The sequence below is a fragment of the Papio anubis genome, chromosome 11 (assembly GCF_008728515.1).
Source record: "Papio anubis isolate 15944 chromosome 11, Panubis1.0, whole genome shotgun sequence".
Taxonomy (NCBI): Eukaryota; Metazoa; Chordata; class Mammalia; order Primates; family Cercopithecidae; genus Papio; species Papio anubis.
In genome coordinates this window covers 36,580,266-36,602,843 of record NC_044986.1, presented here as the reverse complement: position 1 = coordinate 36,602,843, position 22,578 = coordinate 36,580,266, and the positions used below count along the sequence as shown (strand labels likewise).

Genomic DNA, 22,578 nt, shown 5'->3' with positions numbered 1-22,578 from the left:
TTCCAATGTCCCTTTCCAGATTCATCTCCTCCCACCCCACATTCCTTCCCCAACCAAACACCCTTTATCCTATGCTGGACAACACAGCATCCCTGAACATCCCATTTTTTCGTGTTCACACCTTTGCACATGCTGCTCCCTCTTCCTAGGATGCCCTTCCTCACTTTCTCCAACTGGCCAACTCTAGTTCCTTTCCAATGACAGCATAAATGGTACCTCCTCTGTGAAGCCCCTTGGACTTGCTCAGAGTTAGTCACTGCTTCCTTTGAATTCTCTTTATAAGATCCCAAATGGTCACAGTGGGCAGAAACCTTGTGTTAGGAAATTCTTCAGCACTGGAGTCACTCTGGTTGCCCAGGATGTATTTATTAAGGCAATAAAGAATAAATAAAGAGCTTTGGAATCAGACACACCTAAATTCAAATCCTAGGGAAGCTGCCTAACTTTTTAGAACCTAGGACTGTAAAATGGAAATAATAAATCAAATCCTACCACCTGGGACAGAGCCCCTTACCCCTCCCACTTCCATGGCAGACATTACAAATCAATCACTGCACCCCTCCCACTGAGTCCAGGTCCAGCCCTGGAATCTTCAGTGTGGTCCTCAAGACAGTTCTTGCCAATCATGTGGAGCTGGCGCATAACACAAAACTCACTTCCCATTTCAATCATGGGGTAATCAAGACCTTGTAGATGAAGTAGAGTGCAGTATTTGACTCAGGCAGACCCTCAAAGAGCAACACCTATTACTATTTTATCTCCCGATGCTATTTGATGCACCGCTGATTTAACATGCTTTCTGAAGGATGGGGAACATTACCATACTAAATATACACTCTGGTTTTAGAGTTTAAAATGCAGAAAAAGTGAACCTTAGAGAAAATCTAGTGAGACTGATGAGTGAATGAACTTCAAGAAGAGTGGCTGGGGGCCCCAGAAGCTCTCCAACCTGGGTATGTCTGCCCACCAGGCCCTTTTAGGGCTTAAGGATGGGGCTGAGGGCAAAAGGAGACAGTTGCACCTGAGGTCCCAGGCATAGTCCACGTGACCACAGTTCTCCTATCCTGCCTTGGCCAGTAGTGCCAAGAGATGCCAGGAGAGAATGTGTGCCTGCTCAGTGCCCTGCCCAACCTCCAGAATTAGGATGGCCCTGTCACAGCCCAGTGCTTCTTGATTTTGTCTATTTTTTATATGGCAAAATATATATATCACATGAAATTTGCCACTTTCACCATTTTAAGTGTACAATTCAGTAACATTGATTGTATTCACAGTGTTGTACAACATCACCACTACCTATTTCCAAAACGTTTTCATCACCCCAAAAGAACTCTGTGCTTACTGACCACCAACTCCCCATGGCCCCTGCCTCCAGCTCCTGGCATCCACCATTCTACTTTTTGTCTCTATGAATTTGACTCATATATACAGAATCATATATATGGTACCTCATATATATGGAATCATATAATATTCATCCTCTTGTGTCTGACTTATTTCACCTAATATAATGCCTTCAAGATTCATCTGTGTGGTAGCACGCATCGGAAATTCATCATTTTTATGGCCAATATCCCATTGTATGTATATAGTATATTTTGTTTACCATCTGTGGACATAGACTGTTCCCACTTCATTATTATGAATAATGCTGCAGCAAACATTGGTGTACATGCATCTGTTTCAGTCCCTGCTTTCCATTCTTTTGGATATACCTCTTAGAGTAGATTGCTGGGTTATATGGTAATCCTATACTGAGATTTTTGAGGAATCAAGCCCACCGCTTTTAAAGAATTCTCATAGCACTGCTAGCTAAATGGTTTTGGAAGTAGTTCTATATCGAATTATAGCACGGATTGGGGGCAGTAAATTTCTAGAGCTCATCCCCCACTGTGTGAAGTCGGAGGCACAGTACCAGCGGAGCGCCTAAGAGCACTGGCCTAGGAGTCAGAAACCCCACCACCCCGCAGCTGTGCAGCTTCCAGCGAGCGTCCCACTTTTTCTCCATCCATTTCCTGGTGTGAAAGATAAGAACCACAGTACCTATGTTGTAGGACAATTGTGAGGCGCACATTAGCTGAGGCAGGCAAAGTGCACAGCAATCGATCAATGGTCATTACAACCTTCACTGCTGCTTGCGAGGAACTGTTCTACTCTATTGCTGTGGCTGATGAACCACTGGACGTATAAGAGTCCCAGAAGGTGCACATGGGAAGTTCACAAGCTTAATTTCAATGTAAAAGCAACAAATTCTGACAATCTCAGGAGGTGGGGTCTTCTCAGAAACCAAGTCCTGTTGAAATCCAGAGACCCAGAGAAAGGGGCTGGAGTACTCACAGGTGAGACAGGGAGGTCACGTCTGCAAAGATGCCCTCTTGGAGGGTGGAGATGTCATTGCCATGGAGAGACCTGAGAAGAAAAGAGGCTGCTGGTGCCTTATCCATGGACAGAGATGGGAGACCCGCTGGAGGGAGAGACCCAGCCCTCTGCAGAGACAGGACAGGCCGCGCCTTCCCTCTAGGCCTCTCAGTCAGTGGCTCAAGGGAGATGGCCCCCAGCTCAGAGACCCTGCCCCACTGGCCACAGGGAAGAAACCCTTGAGGTGGACCGCCCTGTCCCCCAGCCCTTCAGAGGACTGAAACACTGCGTTTATATTACAAACAGGACCTGTGCACCCAGAGCCCTCCCTCTTTTAGCAGAGGAGCCTAAGCGGGAGGCGCTTCTTCTTAGTGAGGAACTTAAGAAGGCCAGCCACAGGTTAGGGCTGGGAGAACGTCACCTTGCCCCTGGTGGGCTGACTGAGGCCATCATCATGGACGGATCGAGGGCTTTGATCCCAGGGCAAAACCTCCCAGTGAGAACTCATAGAAGAGGTTCACAAATCCCTTGCAAACATTTTTAAATCTGAACAGAAGTCTCACATGCAAATGAAGGGCCACCTTATTTTGGATGTCCCCCCGCCAACACCACAAACTCATCTTGGGGGTGACAGCAACCCCCATTTCTCAGATCATTTCCTATGCACGCCCTAGCTTCTTGGGAATGAGAGTATCCACAGGAGCTTAAGTGACAGCGCTCTGGACTCCACCACGGCACAGTGTGGGCCCTAGACATGGGAACATTTCTGTCCACCAGGGGGGTGGCGGGACCCTCGGTGGGGTGGATTTCCTGGCGGGATGGCGAGTGAGGAGACTTACAGCAGGCGCAGGGAGCGGAGTCCCTGGAAGGCCAGAGGAGGGATGCACTGCAGGGCATTGTAGCTGAGGATCCTGTGGAGGAAGGAGGCGGAGGAAGGGCACCGTGTTAGTGCCTGGCCCCCGTGGGCACAGCCACCGCCCAGGACGTAGAGGCCCCTTTCACCCAGCAGCCTCCTCGGGCTCTGTGAGGGGAGGCAGAGCAGCCGGCAAGCGCATGGGCTGGGCTGTGCCCTGAGAAGCTGGTGGTCATGGGCATGCCCCCTAATCCCCTTCTGTCTCAATCAGTTCCCTTGACTGTAAAATAGGGACAAAAATAATGCCAACTCCATAGGGCTGTCCTGGGGGTAAAATCCAGGTGAAGCCCTTAACACCATGCCTGGCTCCAATCAATCCTCAACAAAGGAGAGTTGCTGTTGTTATGATTGAGAACATTGCCTAAGGGGCTGCCCCAGCAAGGTGCATAGGCAAGTTCCCTATGAAGGTGACACCCAACCAGGACCTGCCTGCGGGGAGCTCACTGTCTCAGCTGACCACTTCCAGGGTGGACAGGCAAAGTCATCTACAATAATTTACTGTTGAAAAGCTGTGACAGAGAGGAAGGTGCTGTTACTACGCCCATCTTATAGATGAGGACACTGAGGCCTTGAGAGGTGAAAGAACTTCTCTGGGGTCACATTATTAAGCCATTAAGAAGGGGCCAGATGCGGTGGCTCACACCTGTAATCCCAGCACTTTGGGAGGCTGAAGTGGGCAGATCACCTGAGGTCAGGAGTTTGAGAACAGCCTGGCCAACATGGCAAAACCCCATCTCTACTAAAAATACAAATATTAGCCAGGCATGGTGGTACACGCCTATAATCCCAGCTACTCGGGAGGCTGAGGCAGGGGAATCACTTGAACCTGGGAAGCAGAGGTTGCAGTGAGCCAAAATCATGCCACTGCACTCCAGCCTAGGCGACAGAGAGAGACTCTATCTCAAAAAAAAAAAAGTTATTAAGAAGGGATTTTCATTACAGCTTTCAGTTTCCAGAGCCCACAGGCTAAGCCACTGTCCCAAAATGCTTCCAAGTAATTGAATCCATCCAGGGCAGACAGGCAGATGAATAAGGGAATCACACTTGCAACAGCGCCATGCTGGAAACAACCTGCGTGTCCCCAGCAGACGGACGGATGAGCAAACTGTGGCATATCCACGCCTGTGCAGGGGAACACCGCTCAGCAATGAAAAAGAGCCACCGGCACACGCAACACCACACCACGCTGAACCTCAAAATAACCATGCTGGGTGCAGAAGCCAAGCAAAAACGACTTTTTCCATTTGTATGTAAAACCCTAGAAAATGCAAACTAACCTATAGTGACAGAAAGCAGAGCAGTGGTTGCCCAGGTCTCAGAGCTGGGAGAGGCAGGAGCAGGGGATTAGCAAGAATAGCACTCTTTTCTTTCCTTCTTTCTTTCTTTCTTTTCTTTCTTTCCTTTCTTTCTTTCTTTCTTTCTTTCTTTCTTTCTTTCTTTCTTTCTTTCTTTCTTTCTTTCTTTCTTTCTTTCTTTCCTTCCTTCCTTCCTTCCTCCCTCCCTCCCTCCCTCCCTCCCTTCCTCCCTCCCTCCCTCCCTCCCTTCTTTCCTTCCTTCCTTCCTTTTCTTTTTTCTTTCTTTTTTTTTTTTAAATTTTTTTACAAAGTCTAGCTCTGTCACCCAGGATGGAGTGCAGTGGCATGATCTTGGCTCGTTGCAACCTCTGCCTCCCAGGCTCAAACCATCCTCCCACCTCAGCCTCCCAAGTAGCTGGGACCACAGATGTGCGCCACCACACCTGGCTAATGTTTTGTATTTTGTATTTTGGCTTGGGCCCACATCCTGCTCCTGGAGAATGGCTGGGTCAGGGCCCCTTCCTTTTTTGGGCACTGGCTCTACTGTTCTATCTGTAAAATGAGGTGTGGGGAAGGTGAATGAGATACTTTTACACACCAGGCAAATATAAGGGACACTTGGTAATATGTTCTGATCAATTGCTTGGAATATAATTAAAGCCAGCTTTTAAATATCTTAGAATATGGCCACAAAAAATGTTCAGAGGGTCACCGCTCACAACAATCCAAACTGGAAGCAACCCCAAAATCCATCAGGACTAGAATGGATGAGGAAAGTGTGGCCTGTTCCTCCAAAGGAACACTAGCTAGCAATGAGAGCGAACAGACCACAGCTGCCACGGTGGCATGAATGGATCCCACGGACAATGCTAAGCAAGAGAAGCCAGATACAAAAGACTATTGCCCATATGATTCCACTTGGACAAGGTTAAAAATGGACACAATTAGACTATATTATTTAGAAATGCATATGTCGATGGTAATGCTGTAAAGAAAATAAAAGAAGTGATCCTCATCAAGTCAGGACAGCAGCTGCCTCGGGGTAGGGGAGGAGAGAGCAATAAGGATCAGGAAGGGACAAGATGCTAGCCTGTTCTATTTTTTTTTTTTTTTTTTTTTTGAGACACAGTCTCGCTCTGTCACCCAGACTGGAGTGCAATGGCATGATCTCGGCTCACTGCAATCTCCGCCTCCCAGGTTCATGCGATTCTCCTGCCTCAGCCTCCCGAGTAGCTGGGACTACAGGCATGTGCCACCACGTCCGACTACTTTTTGTATTTTTGGTAGAGACGGGGTTTCATCGTGTTTGCCAGGGTGGTCTCGAATTCCTGACCTCAAGTGATTCACCTGCCTCTGCCTCCCAAAGTGCTGGGATTATAGGCGTGAGCCACCGCGCCCAGCCAAGTGTCCCTAATTTTTGACTTGGTATCTACGCGTGTGCCAGCTTTATGATTATTTGTGAAACTGTACATTTTTTTTGCACTATTTATTTTTTGCATTAACATTTTCTGTATATACCATATGTTGTATTTCACAATGAAAGATGTTTTTTGAAAGTCTTTTAGGCTCTCGGGCTGGGCATCCTCTCCAGAGGGCAAGGAGTCTGCAGGTGAGGGATCGCGGTGCAACGCACAGCACAGGCTGGGGCTTGGGAATGACTCACAACCCAGGCCCCGGGGCACCCACCCCAGCCCTGCTGGGACTCACAGCGTGGTCAGCTGGCTCATGTTGGTGAAGGAGGAATTGCTTAATGAGCTGATCTTGTTGTTGCTCAGGTCCCTGGAAAAGGCAAAGGCATCATGGTTGAGAAAGAACTCACTCAGTCCTGGCTCACGCTCCTGGGCTTCTTCCCCTCCCTCACTCTGCCCAGGGCCATTCCCCAGCCAGGCTGGCCAGGGGTGGAGAGGAGCCCCGGTCACAGTGCTTGCTTAGCTACAGCCCTGCGCTGCTCCCTCAACTCCCTCGGGTACACACCAGGCAAATATAAGGGACACTTGGTATATGGAGGCTTGGCGCCTCCATTTCCTGACCCCTACCCCCACCCCTCTGCAAGCAGAGCCTGGCTCTGCCCCTTTTCACCATGGAAACACTCCCACCAGGGTGTCGGTGGCCTCCCGACCAGATCCAGCACTCTCTCCTTTCTCTCCTGCCAGCACCTTAGGCGGGCCGGTTCGGAAGCCCTCCCTGCAAGGCAGTCCTATGAGGGAGAGGGCAGCCCCGTTTGACAAAGACCCAGAGTCTCAGCGGGATCTATGACTCTCAAAGGGTCACCAGCTGGTCAGAGGCAGAGCCAGATTCAAACCCAGTCCACTGGCCCCAAGCCCAGGATGCTGCCGTGGCCTCTCCGCGTCACCTGTGGCATCTGACACAACTGACCGCCCTTCTCCTCTTCTCAAAACTCCCATCACCCGCTTTCCTCCACTCCCGACTGTCTTCGGGGGCCTTTGGCTGTGCCTCCTCAGTCCCTGGTAGAAGCTTCCTTCGAACTCAGCCCAGAGGCATGGGGATCGCTAAACCCCATCTATGCCCTTTTTAGTTCAATCTGGGTGCCCTTGGGGATGCCCCTGTGCTGGCAGTGCCCCCCTCCCGTGGCCCCGGCCTGTCCTCTCATGAACTCCTCCTCTTGATGCCCACAGACACTCAAACTCCGTCCATGTCTTGTGCTCCCCACCATGCCCCGTCCCCCAGGCTCCAGCTCCATAACACCGCCTGCCCACATGTCCGCCCTCTCGTCCCACCCATCTGATCCGCCCCTGGCTGGTGGCCCTGGTCACCTCTCACGACGTGCCCTCCTCCTGAGCCAGCATCCTCTCTCTCGGGCTCCTGCCTGGATTCTGACCTCATCTCTCACCCACTGCTTTGCCCTTTTGATCCATCTGCCATGAGGGTGGCACCACAGAATCTCTCTATGACGCAAAGCCGACGAAGCCACTTCCCCACTGAAACCCCACAGTGGTACCCATGTGCCTAGCATGTGGACTCCAGGCCCTCTAGCTGGCCACCTGGCGCTCCTGGGTCTGGTCCCTGCCCCCCGCCCCTCTGCTTCCCGCCCCAAAGGTTTCCCAGGCTTAGGATTCACTAAGTTTCTTGAAGTTCTCTGAGCAGACTACACTCTGTGCCCCCATGCAGCTTATTCCCTCTGCCCACCAGTGAACTCGAACTCGTGTTCCAAGATGCCCTCCCCACCAGCCCCCTCACTGAGTTGATCACATCCTCCTTGAGCCACAGCCCTAATCGGCATTGACCTCTGTTGGAACCCTTATGTGTTCCCTCCCCTCCCCCGCATCCTCCCTAAACCATGACGGTCTGGAGAGGGGGCCATGACTTCGGGGCCTTCACATCTGCCCACTTCATGCACTCAGGAAACATTTAGAAAATGCAACGATGTGCCCTGCCTTCATCTTCTCCTCCTGAACGTTCCTCTAATCTAATTCCAAATCATTCCACTGTCTTTGGAGATATATGTAAGTGCTCTACTGAATGTTCAACACACTTTGTGGTCATTCCCTGTGATGAGGAGGTGGTGGCACAGCCCCCAAGAGGCAGTTTCACTGGCTCAAAGCACTCTGACACCAGCCACTGAATCACACTACTCCATCCCCTCTCCACCCCTCCTATTGGAATGTTCAACACACATTGGCCAGATCATTAAGCAAAAACAGATAAATTGGAGTTTCAAAATCCTGTAAGCCAGAGCTGCCCAAAGTAGCCAGTCCTTGAACTAAATTTCACCAACCCACAATAAGAAACTTGGGCCTTGGCTGGGCGCGGTGGCTCACGTCTGTAATCCCAGCACTTTGGGAGGCTGAGGCGGGTGGATCACAAGGTCAGGAGATCGAGACCATCCTGGCTAACATGGTGAAACTGCATCTCTACTAAAAATACAAAAAATCAGCCTGGTGTGGTGGCAGGCACCTGTAGTCCCAGCTATTCGGGAGGCTGAGGCAGGAGAATGGCGTGAACCCAGGAGGCGGAGCTTGCAGTGAGCAGAGATCGTGCCACTGCACTCCAGCCTGGACGACGGAGCGACAAAGCGAGACTCTGTCTCAAAAAAAAAAAAAAAAAAAAAAGAAAAAAGAAACTTCAGCCAAGATCCGGTCACCACACATAGCTTACTTTAGCAAACATTGTTTCAATAGCAAGACTTTCTCAAGGAAGGAAGCAATACATGGATTTAGATTCTGGTGTAAGCACCTTATCTAATTACAAACCCATTACAAACAGTTCTGGGACTGATGTGGGCCCGTAGACTGCACTTGGAGTGGCACTGCTGCAAACTACACTAAGATGGAATGTTCTCTGGACTTCTTTTTGGTAGAATCTGGCCAAGGAGCAGATAAAGACAACTGAAGTGAGGAGTTAAGCAGGTTAGAAAACTAAAAGGAGCTGAACTTATTATCCTGAGGCTTATTTTGTATATTTCCATGGAGTAGAAGGGGTCAAAGGTGGAAATAACAGAAAAGCAGAGGTGTAGCCTAAAGAAAAACTTAGTTACAGGTATGTATTTGTAGCTGCCATAGTTCATACTTGGTTTGAGAGCTGAGCTGGACCGAGAAGCCTTCCATCACCCTCCACTTCTCCTGGATCCTAACCTTGCAAGAATAACCCCTCCTTTTGTGTGTGTGTGCGTGCGTGTGTGTGTGTGTGTGTGTGTGTGTGTGTGTGTGTGTGTGTGTGTGTGTGTGACGGAGTTTCGCTCTTGTTGCCCAGGCTGAGTGCAATGGCGCGATCTCGGCTCACTGCAACCTCCACCTCCCGGGTTCAAGCTGTTCTCCTGCCTCAGCCTCCCAAGTAGCTGGAATTACAGGCATGTGCCACCGTGCCCGGCTAATTTTGTATTTTTAGTAAAGATGGGGTTTCTCCATGTTGGTCAGGCTGGTCTTGAACTCCAACATGAGTTCGAGAGGTTATCCGCCTGCCTCGGCCTCCCAAAGTGCTGGGATTACAGGCATGAGCCACAGCACCCAGCCAGGATAACCCCTCTTAACAGTCACGACCAGCCTCAAGAGAGCTTTGGGGAGATGGCCGGGGCAGGAGGAGGAGGCAGGTCCAACCCAACAGGGCCTGGAGCTATGTAATTGCCAATGATGGCCACTAGGTGGCAAAACAGCTCTAGGCACAGCTGTTTCCAGAGGGGAGCGGGGAAAGGAAAAAAGCAGGATCTGCCCAGAAGTGAGGTCTGTAGGAAATTCCAGGAAAGCCAGAGTCCTGACGGTTAGATGCCAAAGGCCTTCCTGTCCTCAAGCGGACTGGATACTTACACGAGCTGCAGGTACTTGAAGGTAGACAGCTGTCCCGGAACCAGCGTGAACTGGTTCCCGTCCAAATAGCTGCAGAGAGAACACAGCGGCGTTAGTGCCCATCTCCACCTCTGGTGGTGCCCCACGCTGGGGACAGCCTTCCCTGCAGCCAGGGACTTCTCTCTCATTTCCTCTCCTCCACAGAGGCCACACGATGGGCCCAGAATTGCTTATAGGAGGAGAAAATACGTACCTTGTTGAAGCCATTTGGGAAGGTGCCACCCAAAGGACTTGGTAAAAAGCCAAGAGTCACATGGCTTCTCTTGGTTCCCTTCTCACTTCCCTTCTCACCCTCCCAGCCTCCTCCTTGTCCATGGACACTCCCTGAGCACCTACCTTCCCCTCCCTGCTCTACTCTTTTCCTGGCCAAATAGATCTGATTTGCATGTTACTGGGCCCTGCCAGCTCCCAGGGCGCCCTCTCCGCCTGCTGGCATGGGCTGTGAAGCGGATTCACAGCCAGACTGCCTAATCAGTTTCCCTCATTCCATCAGCACCCCTCTGCCTTCCTGCCTTCCAGGCTCTGTGCCCTGATGTCACTTCTCCACCTCGCTCTGCAGCCAGTGCCACCGCGGCTCTCTCACGGCTTCCTTTCATTGCACTGTCATGCCGCCCGCCGACTGTACACTACCACCCATGCCCAGGCTCCTGTTGCAGTCTCTTCTGTCTGTTCTCTGCACCTTGGACCTCGCTTCTGGCCTCCACTCTACTCACTGCTATCCAAGTCACTGCCCTTAAAACCAAGCCCACCGAAATCCTCCTAAGCCCTAAGATTCCCAAGGTTCCCATTTCTACAGGATAGAGCTTGGGATTCAAGATGCTCTGAACCTCCCGCTCTTCCCTTCATCGTTGACCATTCATGCCTCCAGCCTGAAGGTTGCTAAGCAGTGGCCCAATGCCAGGTGCTGAGCCAAGCTAGACTCCGGCACAGGAACCCCCTGTACCCCCAATAACTACAGCCTGCAGGACAGCTCTCCCCCACTTCCCAAAAGCCCCAGAGAGGAGCAAAGCAGGGCTGTGCTCATCCTTACCCCTCGCTCTGCATCATACAAACTGACTTCCCACCCATCTCATTTGATCCTCGAAGCAGCCCTTGTCCATATACCCAAGTAGTCCCATTTCACAGATGACAAAACTGAGGTTTAGAGAAGTTAAAAGATTTTCGCAAGCTCTGAACTTCAGCATCTTCAGTCAAAGAAGGTAGGCTACCCCACCCATCCCATTATTCTCAGGGCTGCTAGGAGGCTCCAAGGAGAAAACTAGGATTCATGAGGTCTGTAGGACACTAACTCTGCAGTAGAAAACAGGATGAAGATGGGGCAGGCCGGGCCCAGGAAAAGGCCCATAGTGGTTGATGTGCTTGTGAGGAAAAGGTCAGCCATGCTGGTAATGCAAGAAACAACAAATGAAAGCTTCATCACTGGTCCCGGGAGTGGGGGAGAAAAGCTCAGCTTTGGAGGCCTGGAGGGATCGACCCCAGAGCACAGGAAGAGGTCAGAGTTCAGGAGCTGGCCAGAGCCTTTCATCGGGAGGTGTCTGCTGAAGAGTCCCAGGTCTCCATCCCTGTTTGTCAAATGCATCTATGTCCAATCCTCCACATGCGCTCAGATACCAAATACCAATCAGCCAGGATTTCAGCACCACCATACTCAGTGCTGACTCAGGGAAGCAAGAAGGCCGCCTTCTCACATTGTCAATGGGAGTGCAAAGGAAACAGGTTTTCTTGGAAGACCATCAGGCAAAAGGCAGCAAGAGTCCTGAAAACGCACCGCTCTTTGACTGGCGATTTCAGTGAAGGGGTGTTAGCATTGGTTCTATTTATGACAGTAAAAAAAAATTGGAAACAACTTAAATATGCAACAAAAGGGGGTTTGTTATCTGGATCATAGTAGATTCCTGTGAAGAACATTACACTGCTGGTACAAAAATCACATTTGTAAGTCTTCATGACACAGGAGCATGACACAATGATAGGTGGGAAAGCAATGTTTTCCTTGTTTTAAAGGCAGAGCTTAAAGGGAGGAAGCACTCGCTGCCATGTGGTATCAGGTGAGCGCAGAGGGGGAATCAAAGAGAAGCTCAAAGGCTTCCTGGAGGCAGCGTTTTCTACAAAGCCCAAACTCCAGCTCCTAGTCAGCTAATGCCTGCCCTGGGTCACCTCCTCCTCCCACTGCCAGGCCCCAGCCCCTCAGGAAATGTTCCCGCTGTCCCCGTCCGGTGGACCCCCGTGAAGGGGGCAAGGCCTTGAGCTACTCACAGTTCTGTGACATTCTTGGGAATGCCCTTGGGCAGGGCCCGCAGGTGCTTGTTGCTGCAGCGGACCACGGTGTCCAGGCAAGCACACTCCTGTGGGCACTGCGGGCGCGGCAGGCAGCCCCCCTCCTCCTGGCCTAGGGAAGAAGGCACAAAGTCCTTGTCAGGAAGGCGGACGAGCCGCTGTAGGGCCTCCTATAGTCGGGGCCATGCTCTGGGGTCTCTCAGAACAGAAGACCCCTCTGACACTACCTCTGCCATCAGCAAGTCTCTGCGCCACACCTCCCCCCGAGCCGCCACCACCACTAGGAATGAAGCCCCCAGAGCAGTTTTGAGGTTAAAATAGGTCTTGAGTTGATCTCTTTCTCCTCAAACTCAAAGTGGACCTGGTCGAAGTAGGGCAGGAGGATGGCCCGCACACCATCCCATCCCTGGAGTGCCGGCTACTCCGGGCACCGGATCGACATTGTCTCCTCAACAGTGCAGTCAGGGGTGCAGCCTTGCCCCTAGAACGCAGGCATGAGGAGGACGGAGACCTGGGCCTCTTTTCTCCTCTTTTTTCATTGATAGAGCCCAGTGCCTAGTGCAGTGCCTGGCACGCAGCAGCCCTCAAAACACATGAGTTGAGCGAATGAATGAACAAGTGGATGAATTTCCATTTTACTGAGCTCTGGAGACGTTAGGCAACTTGCTTGACTCATAAAGTTGGTCCAAGGCAATGCAGAGTCTGAGCCCAGGTCTGGCTGAAGCAAAATCTGAGCCCTCAATACCACACCATTCCTTCATTGATTCATTCATCTATTCAATAAATCTGTGCCTTCCTTTCTGCTGACTGGGTGTCTGAGAGATGATAATATCACCACGGTCAGAGTTCTTGAGGACACTGGGATGCTGGTAGCACATGCTCCCCGGTGACAGTAACTATCAGTTATGCAGGCCCCACATGATAAGGGTGAAGTCACTGAGTCCTCAGAACAGCTCTCTAGTGAATATGTTACTATCAGCCCATTGGAGCAATGAGGAAACTAAGGACAGAGTGGTTCAGAAACTTGCCCCAGCCTGGAGCAAGCAGCCTGACTCCAGAACCTGCTCCATTGGCCACCAGGTTCTCAGCAGCAACATCTTAGAAATACTCACATCCTTTCACCTCTAGGAAGCTGTTCTAGTGGGGAGTGGAATATATATGTAGGGAGCATCTAGAAGGGTGCTCCTGGCAGCACGATGCATTGGAGTGGGACAGGGGAGGTTGTCTGAATGCCCAGCAGCAGCGGCTGCTTACATCAATTGTGGTGCCTTCCAGATAGCGGTTTTCACAGGTGGCCCTGCAAGATCCTTTGTGTGCCACACTCGTGCACGTAAGCACACAGCAAAGATCTGGAAAGCCACATAGCAAATGTCGACAGGAGTTATCCAGAGTTGGGGCATGGGGGCTGGGGGGTTAGTGGGCACATCAGTAATTTTTTTTTTTTTTTTTTTGAAACAGATTCTCATTCTGTTGCCCAGGCTGGAGTGCAACGGTACAGTCTCAGCTCACTGCAGCCTCCACCTCCCGAATTCTAAAGATTCTCCTGCCTCAGCCTCCCAAGTAGCTGGCACTACAGGCATGCGCCACCATGCCTGGCTAATTTTTGTATTTTTAGTAGAGAGAGGGTTTCACCATGTTGGCCAAGCTGGTCTTGAACTCCTGACCTCAGGGATCTGCCCGCCTCAGCCTCCCAAAGTGCTGGAATTACAGGCATGAGCCTCCGAACCTGGCCTGTCAGTAACTTTTGTTAATCCTCCTTCTGGTTGTCCTTGGTGGTGGTTGTTTTTAAGGAATGAGGATGCATTTCTTTTGTAATAAGAATGATAAAAGGAAACTGTATCTTGGAAAAAATAATGCTTCCAAAGGATAGTTAATGGCATGAGAAAATGCCCCAAATACATAGTTAGGTTTTAAACAAATCAGAATTTTGTAAAAAGACTTGCAAGCTATTATTGTATGACTTAATAAAAGATATATGTAAATAGTAGTCTTTTTTTAATTTTAGAAGTCGGAAGCAAAAGTATTCTTAGAAAATTCATTACTTTTGTTTAGAAAAATACCCTGATGGTGTTTCTTGGGGTGAAAGTCAAAGCTCCCCACTGCCACGTGCCTGGCCGGGCCAGCTGAGGGTGGAGCTGCCACCGGAGTAGACTACTGGGGGCGGGGGGTAAAGGGCAAGGAAGGGAGAGACCCGGGAGAAGGGAGGCAACTTAGCACCCAGAAGCGGAGAAGGGGGCTGGAAGCTGAGGTCAGCCAGGGAGAAATTCCCTGCGGCAGGGTGCTGAGAGATGCTAAGGACAGGATGGCTGCACCGAGAAAAATCTGCTTCCTACAGCGACCTTCTGTGCTTGGTGCCGTGGGGAAAAAATGAGGGATGGGGCTACCCTGAGAAGTCCCAGGAAACAGGGCATTGGAGCAGAGTGACTAGGGTTTCCTACATACAGGGGAGGGGGATTTGAAAGGATTCCATTGCATATTAAGATAAGGTGATCCCATGAGTCTAGAGCACTTAGGGACAGTCAAAAGGCAGGTCTGAGTTCACCAAAATTACAGAAAGAAACTGCACTAAAACAGGAACTGTTTTCTCTGAGCGATAGGACAAGAGGTAAAGTTTATTTCCTTCTTTTATCCGTATTTTCCCATTTTTTAAGGATAGGAACTTTACTGCTCTTATAACCGCACAAAGACACCACCAGGCAGGGGCGTCTCCTCGCCTCTCCTGAAAACAGGGCCTCCCCTCCCCACCAAACCTCTCCCCTCAAGGGCATGCCAGGGGGTGCTGCCTGTCCACCCCATCTTCCTAACCTGCCCCACCCCACTGGTTGGACCCAGGGCTCCCTCTCCCTCGCCACCAGGGGGCCACGAATTACCTTCCTCACACCTGAAGTCAGGGAAGGCCACGTCCTGCAGGGGAATCTGCCGCAAGAAGTCAGGGTTCTGGCATCGCGGGTTCCCCGTCACGATCTTGCGCTTCCGTAGCCAGCCTCCCAGCCAGGCCAGCTGGCAGTTGCAGTTGAAAGGGTTGGCCAGGAGGTTCCTGGAAGAGGCAGGCCAGGCGGCCATGGAGACACTCTGCCCCTCTCAGCGGTCCCAGCAAACCCCTCTTGTCCACCACGGCCACGGCCACACGGCACTGTCTCCCAGACCACCACCCGTCACCAAGAGGACCGGCTCTCAGGACCGGAGGGAGACCTCGAAATGTGGAACCCACGTTTCAGCAAACCATGAAGACCCAGCACCCCCGGGGTGAGCGCTTTCAAAGGGGCTGCCTGAGAGGACCACACCCTTGGGACAGTTGCTTCCAGAGCCCCCGCCCGCCTGTCCTGGAGGCCGGACTCACAGTGTGGAGAGGGACTGGAGGGTGTCGAAGGCCCCTGGGGACACGGTGGTGATCTGGTTGTCGTAGAGCGAGAGGAGCCGGACGTTGCGCAGGCCCGTGAAGCTGTCGTTGTGGATGCAGCTGATGCGGTTGTTCCGCAGCATCCTGGGGAGGAGCGGGGGAGGGGAAGGGGGCCCTTGCAGGCCTGCCAGCCGTCCACCTGGGCCACGCAGCTTCAGCCACCGTGGCTGGTTCACAGCTCTCCTCCACAGACCCCGAGCCGCAGAGCCAGGAACCCGCGCCAGTCAGGCCCCGGTCAGGTGAGGCGAGTTCTACACACCTGTGCCCACTCCAGACACCCACCCTGCCTCTGAGAAGCCTCGAGGCTCTGTCTCCCTCTCTCACTGCCATTGTCCCGGCCCCCATGCTGGCCTCGCCTCCACGCCCTGGGTGACCAGAGTTCTTGCCTGTCTTTAGGCCACGCTCCATATCAGCACCCAGGAGACTTCCTAAAACCTAATCCATCATATCACTCTCCAGCTTCAAGTCCACTAACGGCCTCCAAACTGCCCACAGAGTCATGCTGAAACTCCTTACTCTGACCTGAGACCACGTCCACCCAGACCCGGACCATCTCAGCCCCTTACTCTGACCTGAGACCATGTCCGCCCAGACCCAGACCATCTCAGCCCTGGCACGTGCCTGCCTCCCCAGAGATGGACCAGCCCTCAGCCTGCTACACCACTGTGACAGTTTTCTAGAATACTCTTTTTCCTCATCTACATCTGGGAAAACTGCTGCTCATCTTCAAAAACCCAGCCCAAGCCTGATGCAGTGACTCATGCCTGTAAAACCAGCACTTTGGGAGGCCAAGGATTACTTGAAACCAGGAGTTTGAGACCAGCCTGGGCAATATAGTGAGACCTTCTCTCTACAAAAAAATGTAAAACTTAGCCAGGCATGGTGGTGTGCACTTGTAGTCCCAGCTGCTTGGGAGGTTGAGGCGGGAGGATCTCTTGAGCCCAGGAGTTCAAGGTTACAGTAAGTTATGATGGCACGACGGCACCCCAGCTGCCTGGGAAACAGAGCGAGACCCTGTCTCCCTAAACAACAACAACAATAACAACAAAAACCCAGCTCAATTTCACTCCCCAACCAAAAGAAAAAACAAAAACCAAGCCAACACAGAATAGCCATCACAAAAGAAATTAAAATGGTTTACCAACATTCACAAAAATGTTCAATGTTACTACTAATCAAAGACATCTAAGCAATATTGATTTTTTGCCTGCCAAATTGAAAAAGAATAAAAAGTATAATAATAATAATAATGACGTTCAGGATCTGTGACAGTCTGAGTGACTGGGCACTTCCACACACTGGCAGGAGATGCCTTTGTACCCCCCCGGAAGTGCATTTGGTGAGATGTATCAAAATCCCTAAAATGACACTTCATGATTTCACTGGACTACTCCATCTTCAGGAATTCCTAACAAGAGTATCATCATGCATTATCCACGAACTTCACAATAAAGATATTGTCACAGAATGAATGTGTTCCCCTCCAATCCCTATGTTGAAGTCCTAATCCCCAATGTGATGGAATTAGGATGGGGGGTCTTTGGGAGGTGATGAGGTCATAAGGGTGGAGCCCTCTTGAACGGAGTTAGTGCCCTTATCAAGGAGATCCCAGAAAGCTCTCTTGCCCTCTTTCTACCATGTGAGCATGCAATGAGAAGTCAGAAGTCTGCAATGCAGAAGAAGGCCCTCACCAGAACCCGTCCATGCTGGCACCCTGGTCTCAGACTTCCAGCCTCTAGAACTTCTGTTGTCTATAAAACTCCCATCTGTGGCACTTTGTTATAGCAGCCTGAACTCACTAAGGCAGGTAATCAATACAACACTGTTTATAAAAAACAAAATAGAAACAGCCTACTTTGCCAATAATTATATAATACCTAGTCATTCAAATTGATGCAGAATACTTTTTTGTATTAGGAATTAAATGTGGAATGGAAAAAAATTTTAATATGTAATAGTGCTTATGTTAAGTTTAAGGAAAAAGCAGGTTACTAAATAAAATGTACTATTCCGTTAGAATATTTCTGTATACGTGCATGTATGCATGTATGTATGTGTGTGCACATGTATGCATATGCAGGTTTAGAGATATGTAAAAGACTGGAAAGACAGTTGTTTATACCAACAATTAACAGTGGCCATTTCTGGATAGTGATGGAGTATGGGCCCTTCTCTTCTCCTCTGTCCTATCTTCCTTGGAAAGAATGCAGCTGACTAGACAGCCCCCATGCCCACATTTAAGGAATACTAGGTAAGCTTAAAGAAAAATGAGGCAGCCTGTAGGAACAGCCTGGAAAGATGGCAAAGCTATATTCACAGGTGAAAACAGCAAGCTGCAAAACATAGTGCATAATAAAATTTGCTTTTTGTAAAATAAAGGAACAAAAATCCACAGGGAGTCTCGTCACACATTCGTCTACTTCTAAAATTTCCATGATACGTGCTCAGAGACAAATCTACATCCTGCTGCAGATTTGGGACTTATACCCAGGCAAGTGGCTTCCTAGAGCTGTGGTGTCCAACATGGTAGCCACTAGCCACATGTAGCTATTTAGATTTAAATGCATTAAAATAAAATGAAATTCAAAATTCCATGCCTCAGTAGCACTAGCCACATTTCAACTGCTCCACAGCCACATGAGGGGGCTGCTCTGGACAGCGTAGACATGAAACATTTCCATCTCTGTGGGAGATCCGATGGACTGCCCTGTCTATGGGACGCGCTGCACATCCACAGGATCATCTGAAGAGCCAGCTCTGCTGGGGCAGATGGAGGGGGTGTCCTGCATCATGGAGGAGTGGGTGACCCCAGGATCCCACTGAGCTCCAGATTTTGGTCAGCTCAGGCTGGGCTGGGGGTTATGGGATCCCAGCATCTCAAGGACAGTGCAACATCGCTGCTCCCCCATCTACACCCACTAAGTCACCCTGGCAAGGTCATCCAGCCCCTCCTGCCTGCAGTAGTGCCAGCCACTCCTGAACTCATGCTGTGCTCTTGCAGCCTGACCAGAGGGCAATGGGAAGGGACCTCTAGGAGGGCCCACATGTCTCCATCCCTTGATGTCAACCAGGCATCGGCCCCATGCCCCAGGGTACAAGAGAACAGGCCTCACCAGAGAGTCACCAACACTTGATTACTTGTCCCAACACAGTCAGGGTCCTCAGTTCTCCCCATCTGCCTGAGAGCTGGGCCCAGGGGAGGAGCCCCTCCAGCCTCTCTCTTCCTTTCCCTTGGCTTCACCTACCTCCTGCAGCTGGACCCACCCTGCTTCCCAGCCCTGCACACTCACAGGGTCCTCAAGCCATCCAGACCCCGGAACATGCCGCTCCGGATGGACTCCAGCTGGTTGGCAGTCAGGTGCAGCTCATTCACAGAGGCTGCGCCCTCGAAGGCCCCATCTTCAATTTCTGACACCTTATTGTTGCTCAGGTTGCTGGGAGAAGAGGTGGGGGGAGGATTACACATGGCCAGCACCCAGGAGCTCAGTCCCTTCCCTTCCTGCAGGCAACACCCCCATGCACAGAGCTCTGGCCCCCACAATGGGAGCTGCCCCTACCCTGGCATTTCCCTTCTCCATCCCCGGCCAGCATCCCAACAGACGCCTTCTCGCCAACGGGTAACTCACATTTTCTTCAGATGTGTAAGTTTTTTAAACATCCCAGTGGCCTCCAGGATGGAAATCTCATTGTTATTCAATCGCCTGTAAGAGGCAAGAATGAACTTGCACGTTCACAAATGATAGACATTTCAAATCCCTTCCAAACTGAGAATATTTGGGACTCAAACAGAGAAGACTCCCGGAAGAATGTATCTGGCAAAGCAAACTGATCCTATTGAAAGGAAGGCTGGGCCTAGTACTGGGAGAGGATATGAATGGGGATATTTTTAACATTAAAAATGCCACGAAAAATTTACAGACGTAAATGACAGATGCTTGCAGGCATCTATGCACATAGACATATGTGTACACAAATTCATATTTTTAGATAGAGGAATAAAAATAACAAAGGGTTTTGGAATCATGCCCCCAGAAGAAGACAAACGCATCGTTGAGAAAAGCCATCCCTGATTCAGGCTGGTGACCTGCCCTGAGTGCCAGAGACTGGCATCTGCTTTTGAGGGGTGAGGGGGGCTGTGAGTGAAGCAGAGGGAAGCCGGGATGGGGTTTCTTCCTGCCCAAGCCAGCAGCTGGCATGTCCTGAGCCAAAGGCTCCAGTGGTTCAGCCCCAGACAGGGCTGGACCAAGAAAATCCTGGAGTAGACCAAGGAGGGTTAGTGGTAGAAAGAGACAGGGGAGGGCTGGTGGGGGACCCTCACAGTTCGGCCGTGGACTGGGGGATGCGCTCAGGGATTTTGGTGAGCTTCAGGCTGGAGCACTCCACCACGCTGGCCTCACAGCGGCACTTGTGGGGACAGATCACGTCACTGTTGCACTCGCTGTTCAGCTGGTAATCCTCTGTGCCTGCCATGAGAGGGTGGGGGCAGGGGCTGAGGGGCCCAGGGCAGGCTCCCAGCAGTCTGTGTCAACCAAGGCCCCCAGCCTGCCCACCCACTGCCACCATTCCCACCAGGCTGGCCTTGGTTCCCCCCACTCTCTTACCTGGAATGAAGTACTGCTCTTTGGCTGGGGAGAGAAGCAGAAATACCACAATGCAGGAATCAGCCAGGACCTGCAGTAACAGCCCAGGCCCCAGCCCCACTGCTCAGCTGAAGGCACCCCAGACAGGGCTGAGGAGCCCATCTGCCCAGTCCCTGTGTGCAGAAGAGTGAGCTACACAGCACGCATGTTCCTTGCCCAGGCTGACGCTGGGGGTGTCGCATCCAATTAAACCTCTTGCAAGGAGTGCCAAAACCATCGAGCTCTCACTTGCACTGGCACACGGTGGGGACTGTGCTAACTTTACAGGTGGGGATGGGGTACAGGTGGCGTCAGGTCCTTGACCAGGATCTAGGCTCAGAAGCTGCCCCACACTGTCCCCAGCCAGATGCCATGTGGACTACAATTGCTAAGGCTGTTTCTGCATCCCAAAGCCTGGAGGAGGCTCCTATCTCACCAAGGAGGGTTCCCAGGCCTCCTGAGTGTCTTAAAAGACTTGATAACAAAGGCATAAGAGAGAACTGGCTGAAAGTGGAGGAACCTGAGTCCTCCCTCTGGGACCTTCAGCAAGCCTTGCTTCTTCCCTAGGCCTCAATAAAATGAGGTGAGACTGAACTACCATTCAGATCAAGTCTAGAATTTTGGGCCCACACCTTCCAGCCTGGATTCACAGTAATGAAAGACACCTTTGTGGGAGCCATCCAGGAAACATCAGGGGGTCCCTGAGCAGGCTGAAGACAGACAGACAAGCAGACAGGTAGGCAGGCAGGCTGGTAGGGAGGCAGGTAGGTGAACAGGTGGGCAGGCGGGCAGGTGGGCAGGTGGGCAGGTAGGCAGGTGGGCAGGTGGGCAGGCAGGCAGGTACCTGAGCACCGGAACTTCTTGCTCTTGATCTGCCCGATGCGTTTGTTGGAGAGGCGCCGGGGACTGGCACAGCGGGCCCCACTTGTCTCAATGGGATTGGTGCGCAGGAAGTCTGCCAGCCACTTGAGGTTACAGTCACAAATGAAAGGGTTCTGGGCCAGGTGCCTGTCCAAAGCAGGCAGATCAGCTATGAGAAACAAGGGCTGCAAACCCACGCTGACCTCCACCTGGACAGGGCCTTGTTGTGGCTGGGGCCAAGGAGGCTGCCTGTGGCCTGGAGCCTAGGGTTGGCCACAGCGGGAAAGGGAGAGTGGGGTGAACCCCCAGGGTGCAGCCCATCAGCTCTGGAGCGGTCCTGCCAGCGCACTACAGGGGAAAAGTCTCTGCCACCCAGAGCTTCCTGCTGTCCCTGTCCTACTCCCCGTCAAGCCTCATTCTGCCCCCTCTCTTTCCACTCACCTTTCCCTCCCTCTGCTCTGCGACATTTCACAAGCATGAGCGGAGACAGGAAGGACCCAGAGACTGGCCAGAGCACCCCTGGCCTTTCACAGGCAAGGAAGCCAAGGCCCAGAGAAGGTAACAAAACCCAGGACTGCAGGTGCCCAGGCCACAGCCTCTGACCCTCCCCAGTGGCCATGGGCCCTGGTTTGTCCCCTTTCCTTCAGACTCAGGTAGCAGCCTGTCTCCTATAGGGAGTGCTGGGGCCAGGGTGGCAAGGCCTGCTGGAGTCCCTGGGCTTTACAGGGAGTCACCATTCCCACCCCAGACCACAGGAGTGACCTCTCCTTGACCATTTTACAGCTGTCTCTCAACACAAAGAAAACTCAGAAACCATGACTGAGCAGCCCCTTCCTGGGGAATCACTCCGATTCTCTCGCAGGCTGCCTGTGTTGTCAGGAGGGTAAACCTGGGGATGGTAGCAGGGAGCAGATGGCCGTGATGTGTGCAACCCCATGCTGGCAGATGCCCACGGGCGGGCTCCGACAAACAGTGGGTTCAGACCAGCCACCTCTGAGCCACCACAGCACTGGGCATGCCCTGCTCACGGCTGTCCAAACCGAGGCAGCCTGGGAAGAGCATTCCTACACCTGTCCTGGCTCTGGACAATCGCTCGAACCTGGGAGGCAGAGGTTGCGGTGAGCTGAGATTGCGCCACTGCGCTCCAGCCTGGGCAACAAGAGCAAAACTCCGTCTCAAATTAAAAAAAAAAAAGAAAAAGAAAAAGAAAACGAAGTACGGGGAGACAGAGCAGCGGGCCAACTCAAAGGGACTTGCCCTGCCATGCCACTTTTCCTCCATCTAAGTGCCATCAGTCAGGCCATCTGACTTACTGGTCTCAGCCCAGGCCCCTGCAAGGGGCTGCAGAACTCTCCAAGCAGAAGAGCAAACCCTTGCCCAGGGTCTGTGCCCAGCTCAGCTCAGACCTTGGCGGTGCTCTCTGCCGTCCATTACCTCCTGGGCTCTGCCCTCCGGCCCCCAGTTGGGAACTGGGTCCCCGCTACCTCTCCTTTGCAGTGTCCTTCCCTATTTCCCGCCTGAGTTCTTGCTCCTCTCAGCTCCACCAGGTGGACCA

The 22,578-nt window shown here is 51.7% G+C and overlaps 1 protein-coding gene across 2 annotated transcripts in view; it reads right to left on the bottom strand.

The window, feature by feature from the left end:
• SLIT1 (slit guidance ligand 1) overlaps positions 1-22,578 on the bottom strand; it is a 188,442-nt gene that overhangs the window by 29,880 nt on the left and 135,984 nt on the right. Inside the window, exons 14-25 of one of the 2 annotated variants that reach the window (XM_003904064.5) lie at positions 21,007-21,170; positions 20,145-20,168; positions 19,862-20,006; positions 19,170-19,244; positions 18,834-18,977; positions 15,484-15,627; positions 15,014-15,180; positions 12,123-12,255; positions 9,828-9,896; positions 6,274-6,345; positions 3,198-3,269; positions 2,338-2,409 (exon numbers count right to left, since the gene is read on the bottom strand). In XM_003904064.5, the coding sequence (XP_003904113.3) occupies positions 2,338-2,409; positions 3,198-3,269; positions 6,274-6,345; positions 9,828-9,896; positions 12,123-12,255; positions 15,014-15,180; positions 15,484-15,627; positions 18,834-18,977; positions 19,170-19,244; positions 19,862-20,006; positions 20,145-20,168; positions 21,007-21,170 (1,281 nt within the window). The remainder of the gene's footprint in view (positions 1-2,337; positions 2,410-3,197; positions 3,270-6,273; positions 6,346-9,827; positions 9,897-12,122; positions 12,256-15,013; positions 15,181-15,483; positions 15,628-18,833; positions 18,978-19,169; positions 19,245-19,861; positions 20,007-20,144; positions 20,169-21,006; positions 21,171-22,578) is intronic. The other variant, XM_009215076.4, reaches the window with a different exon arrangement.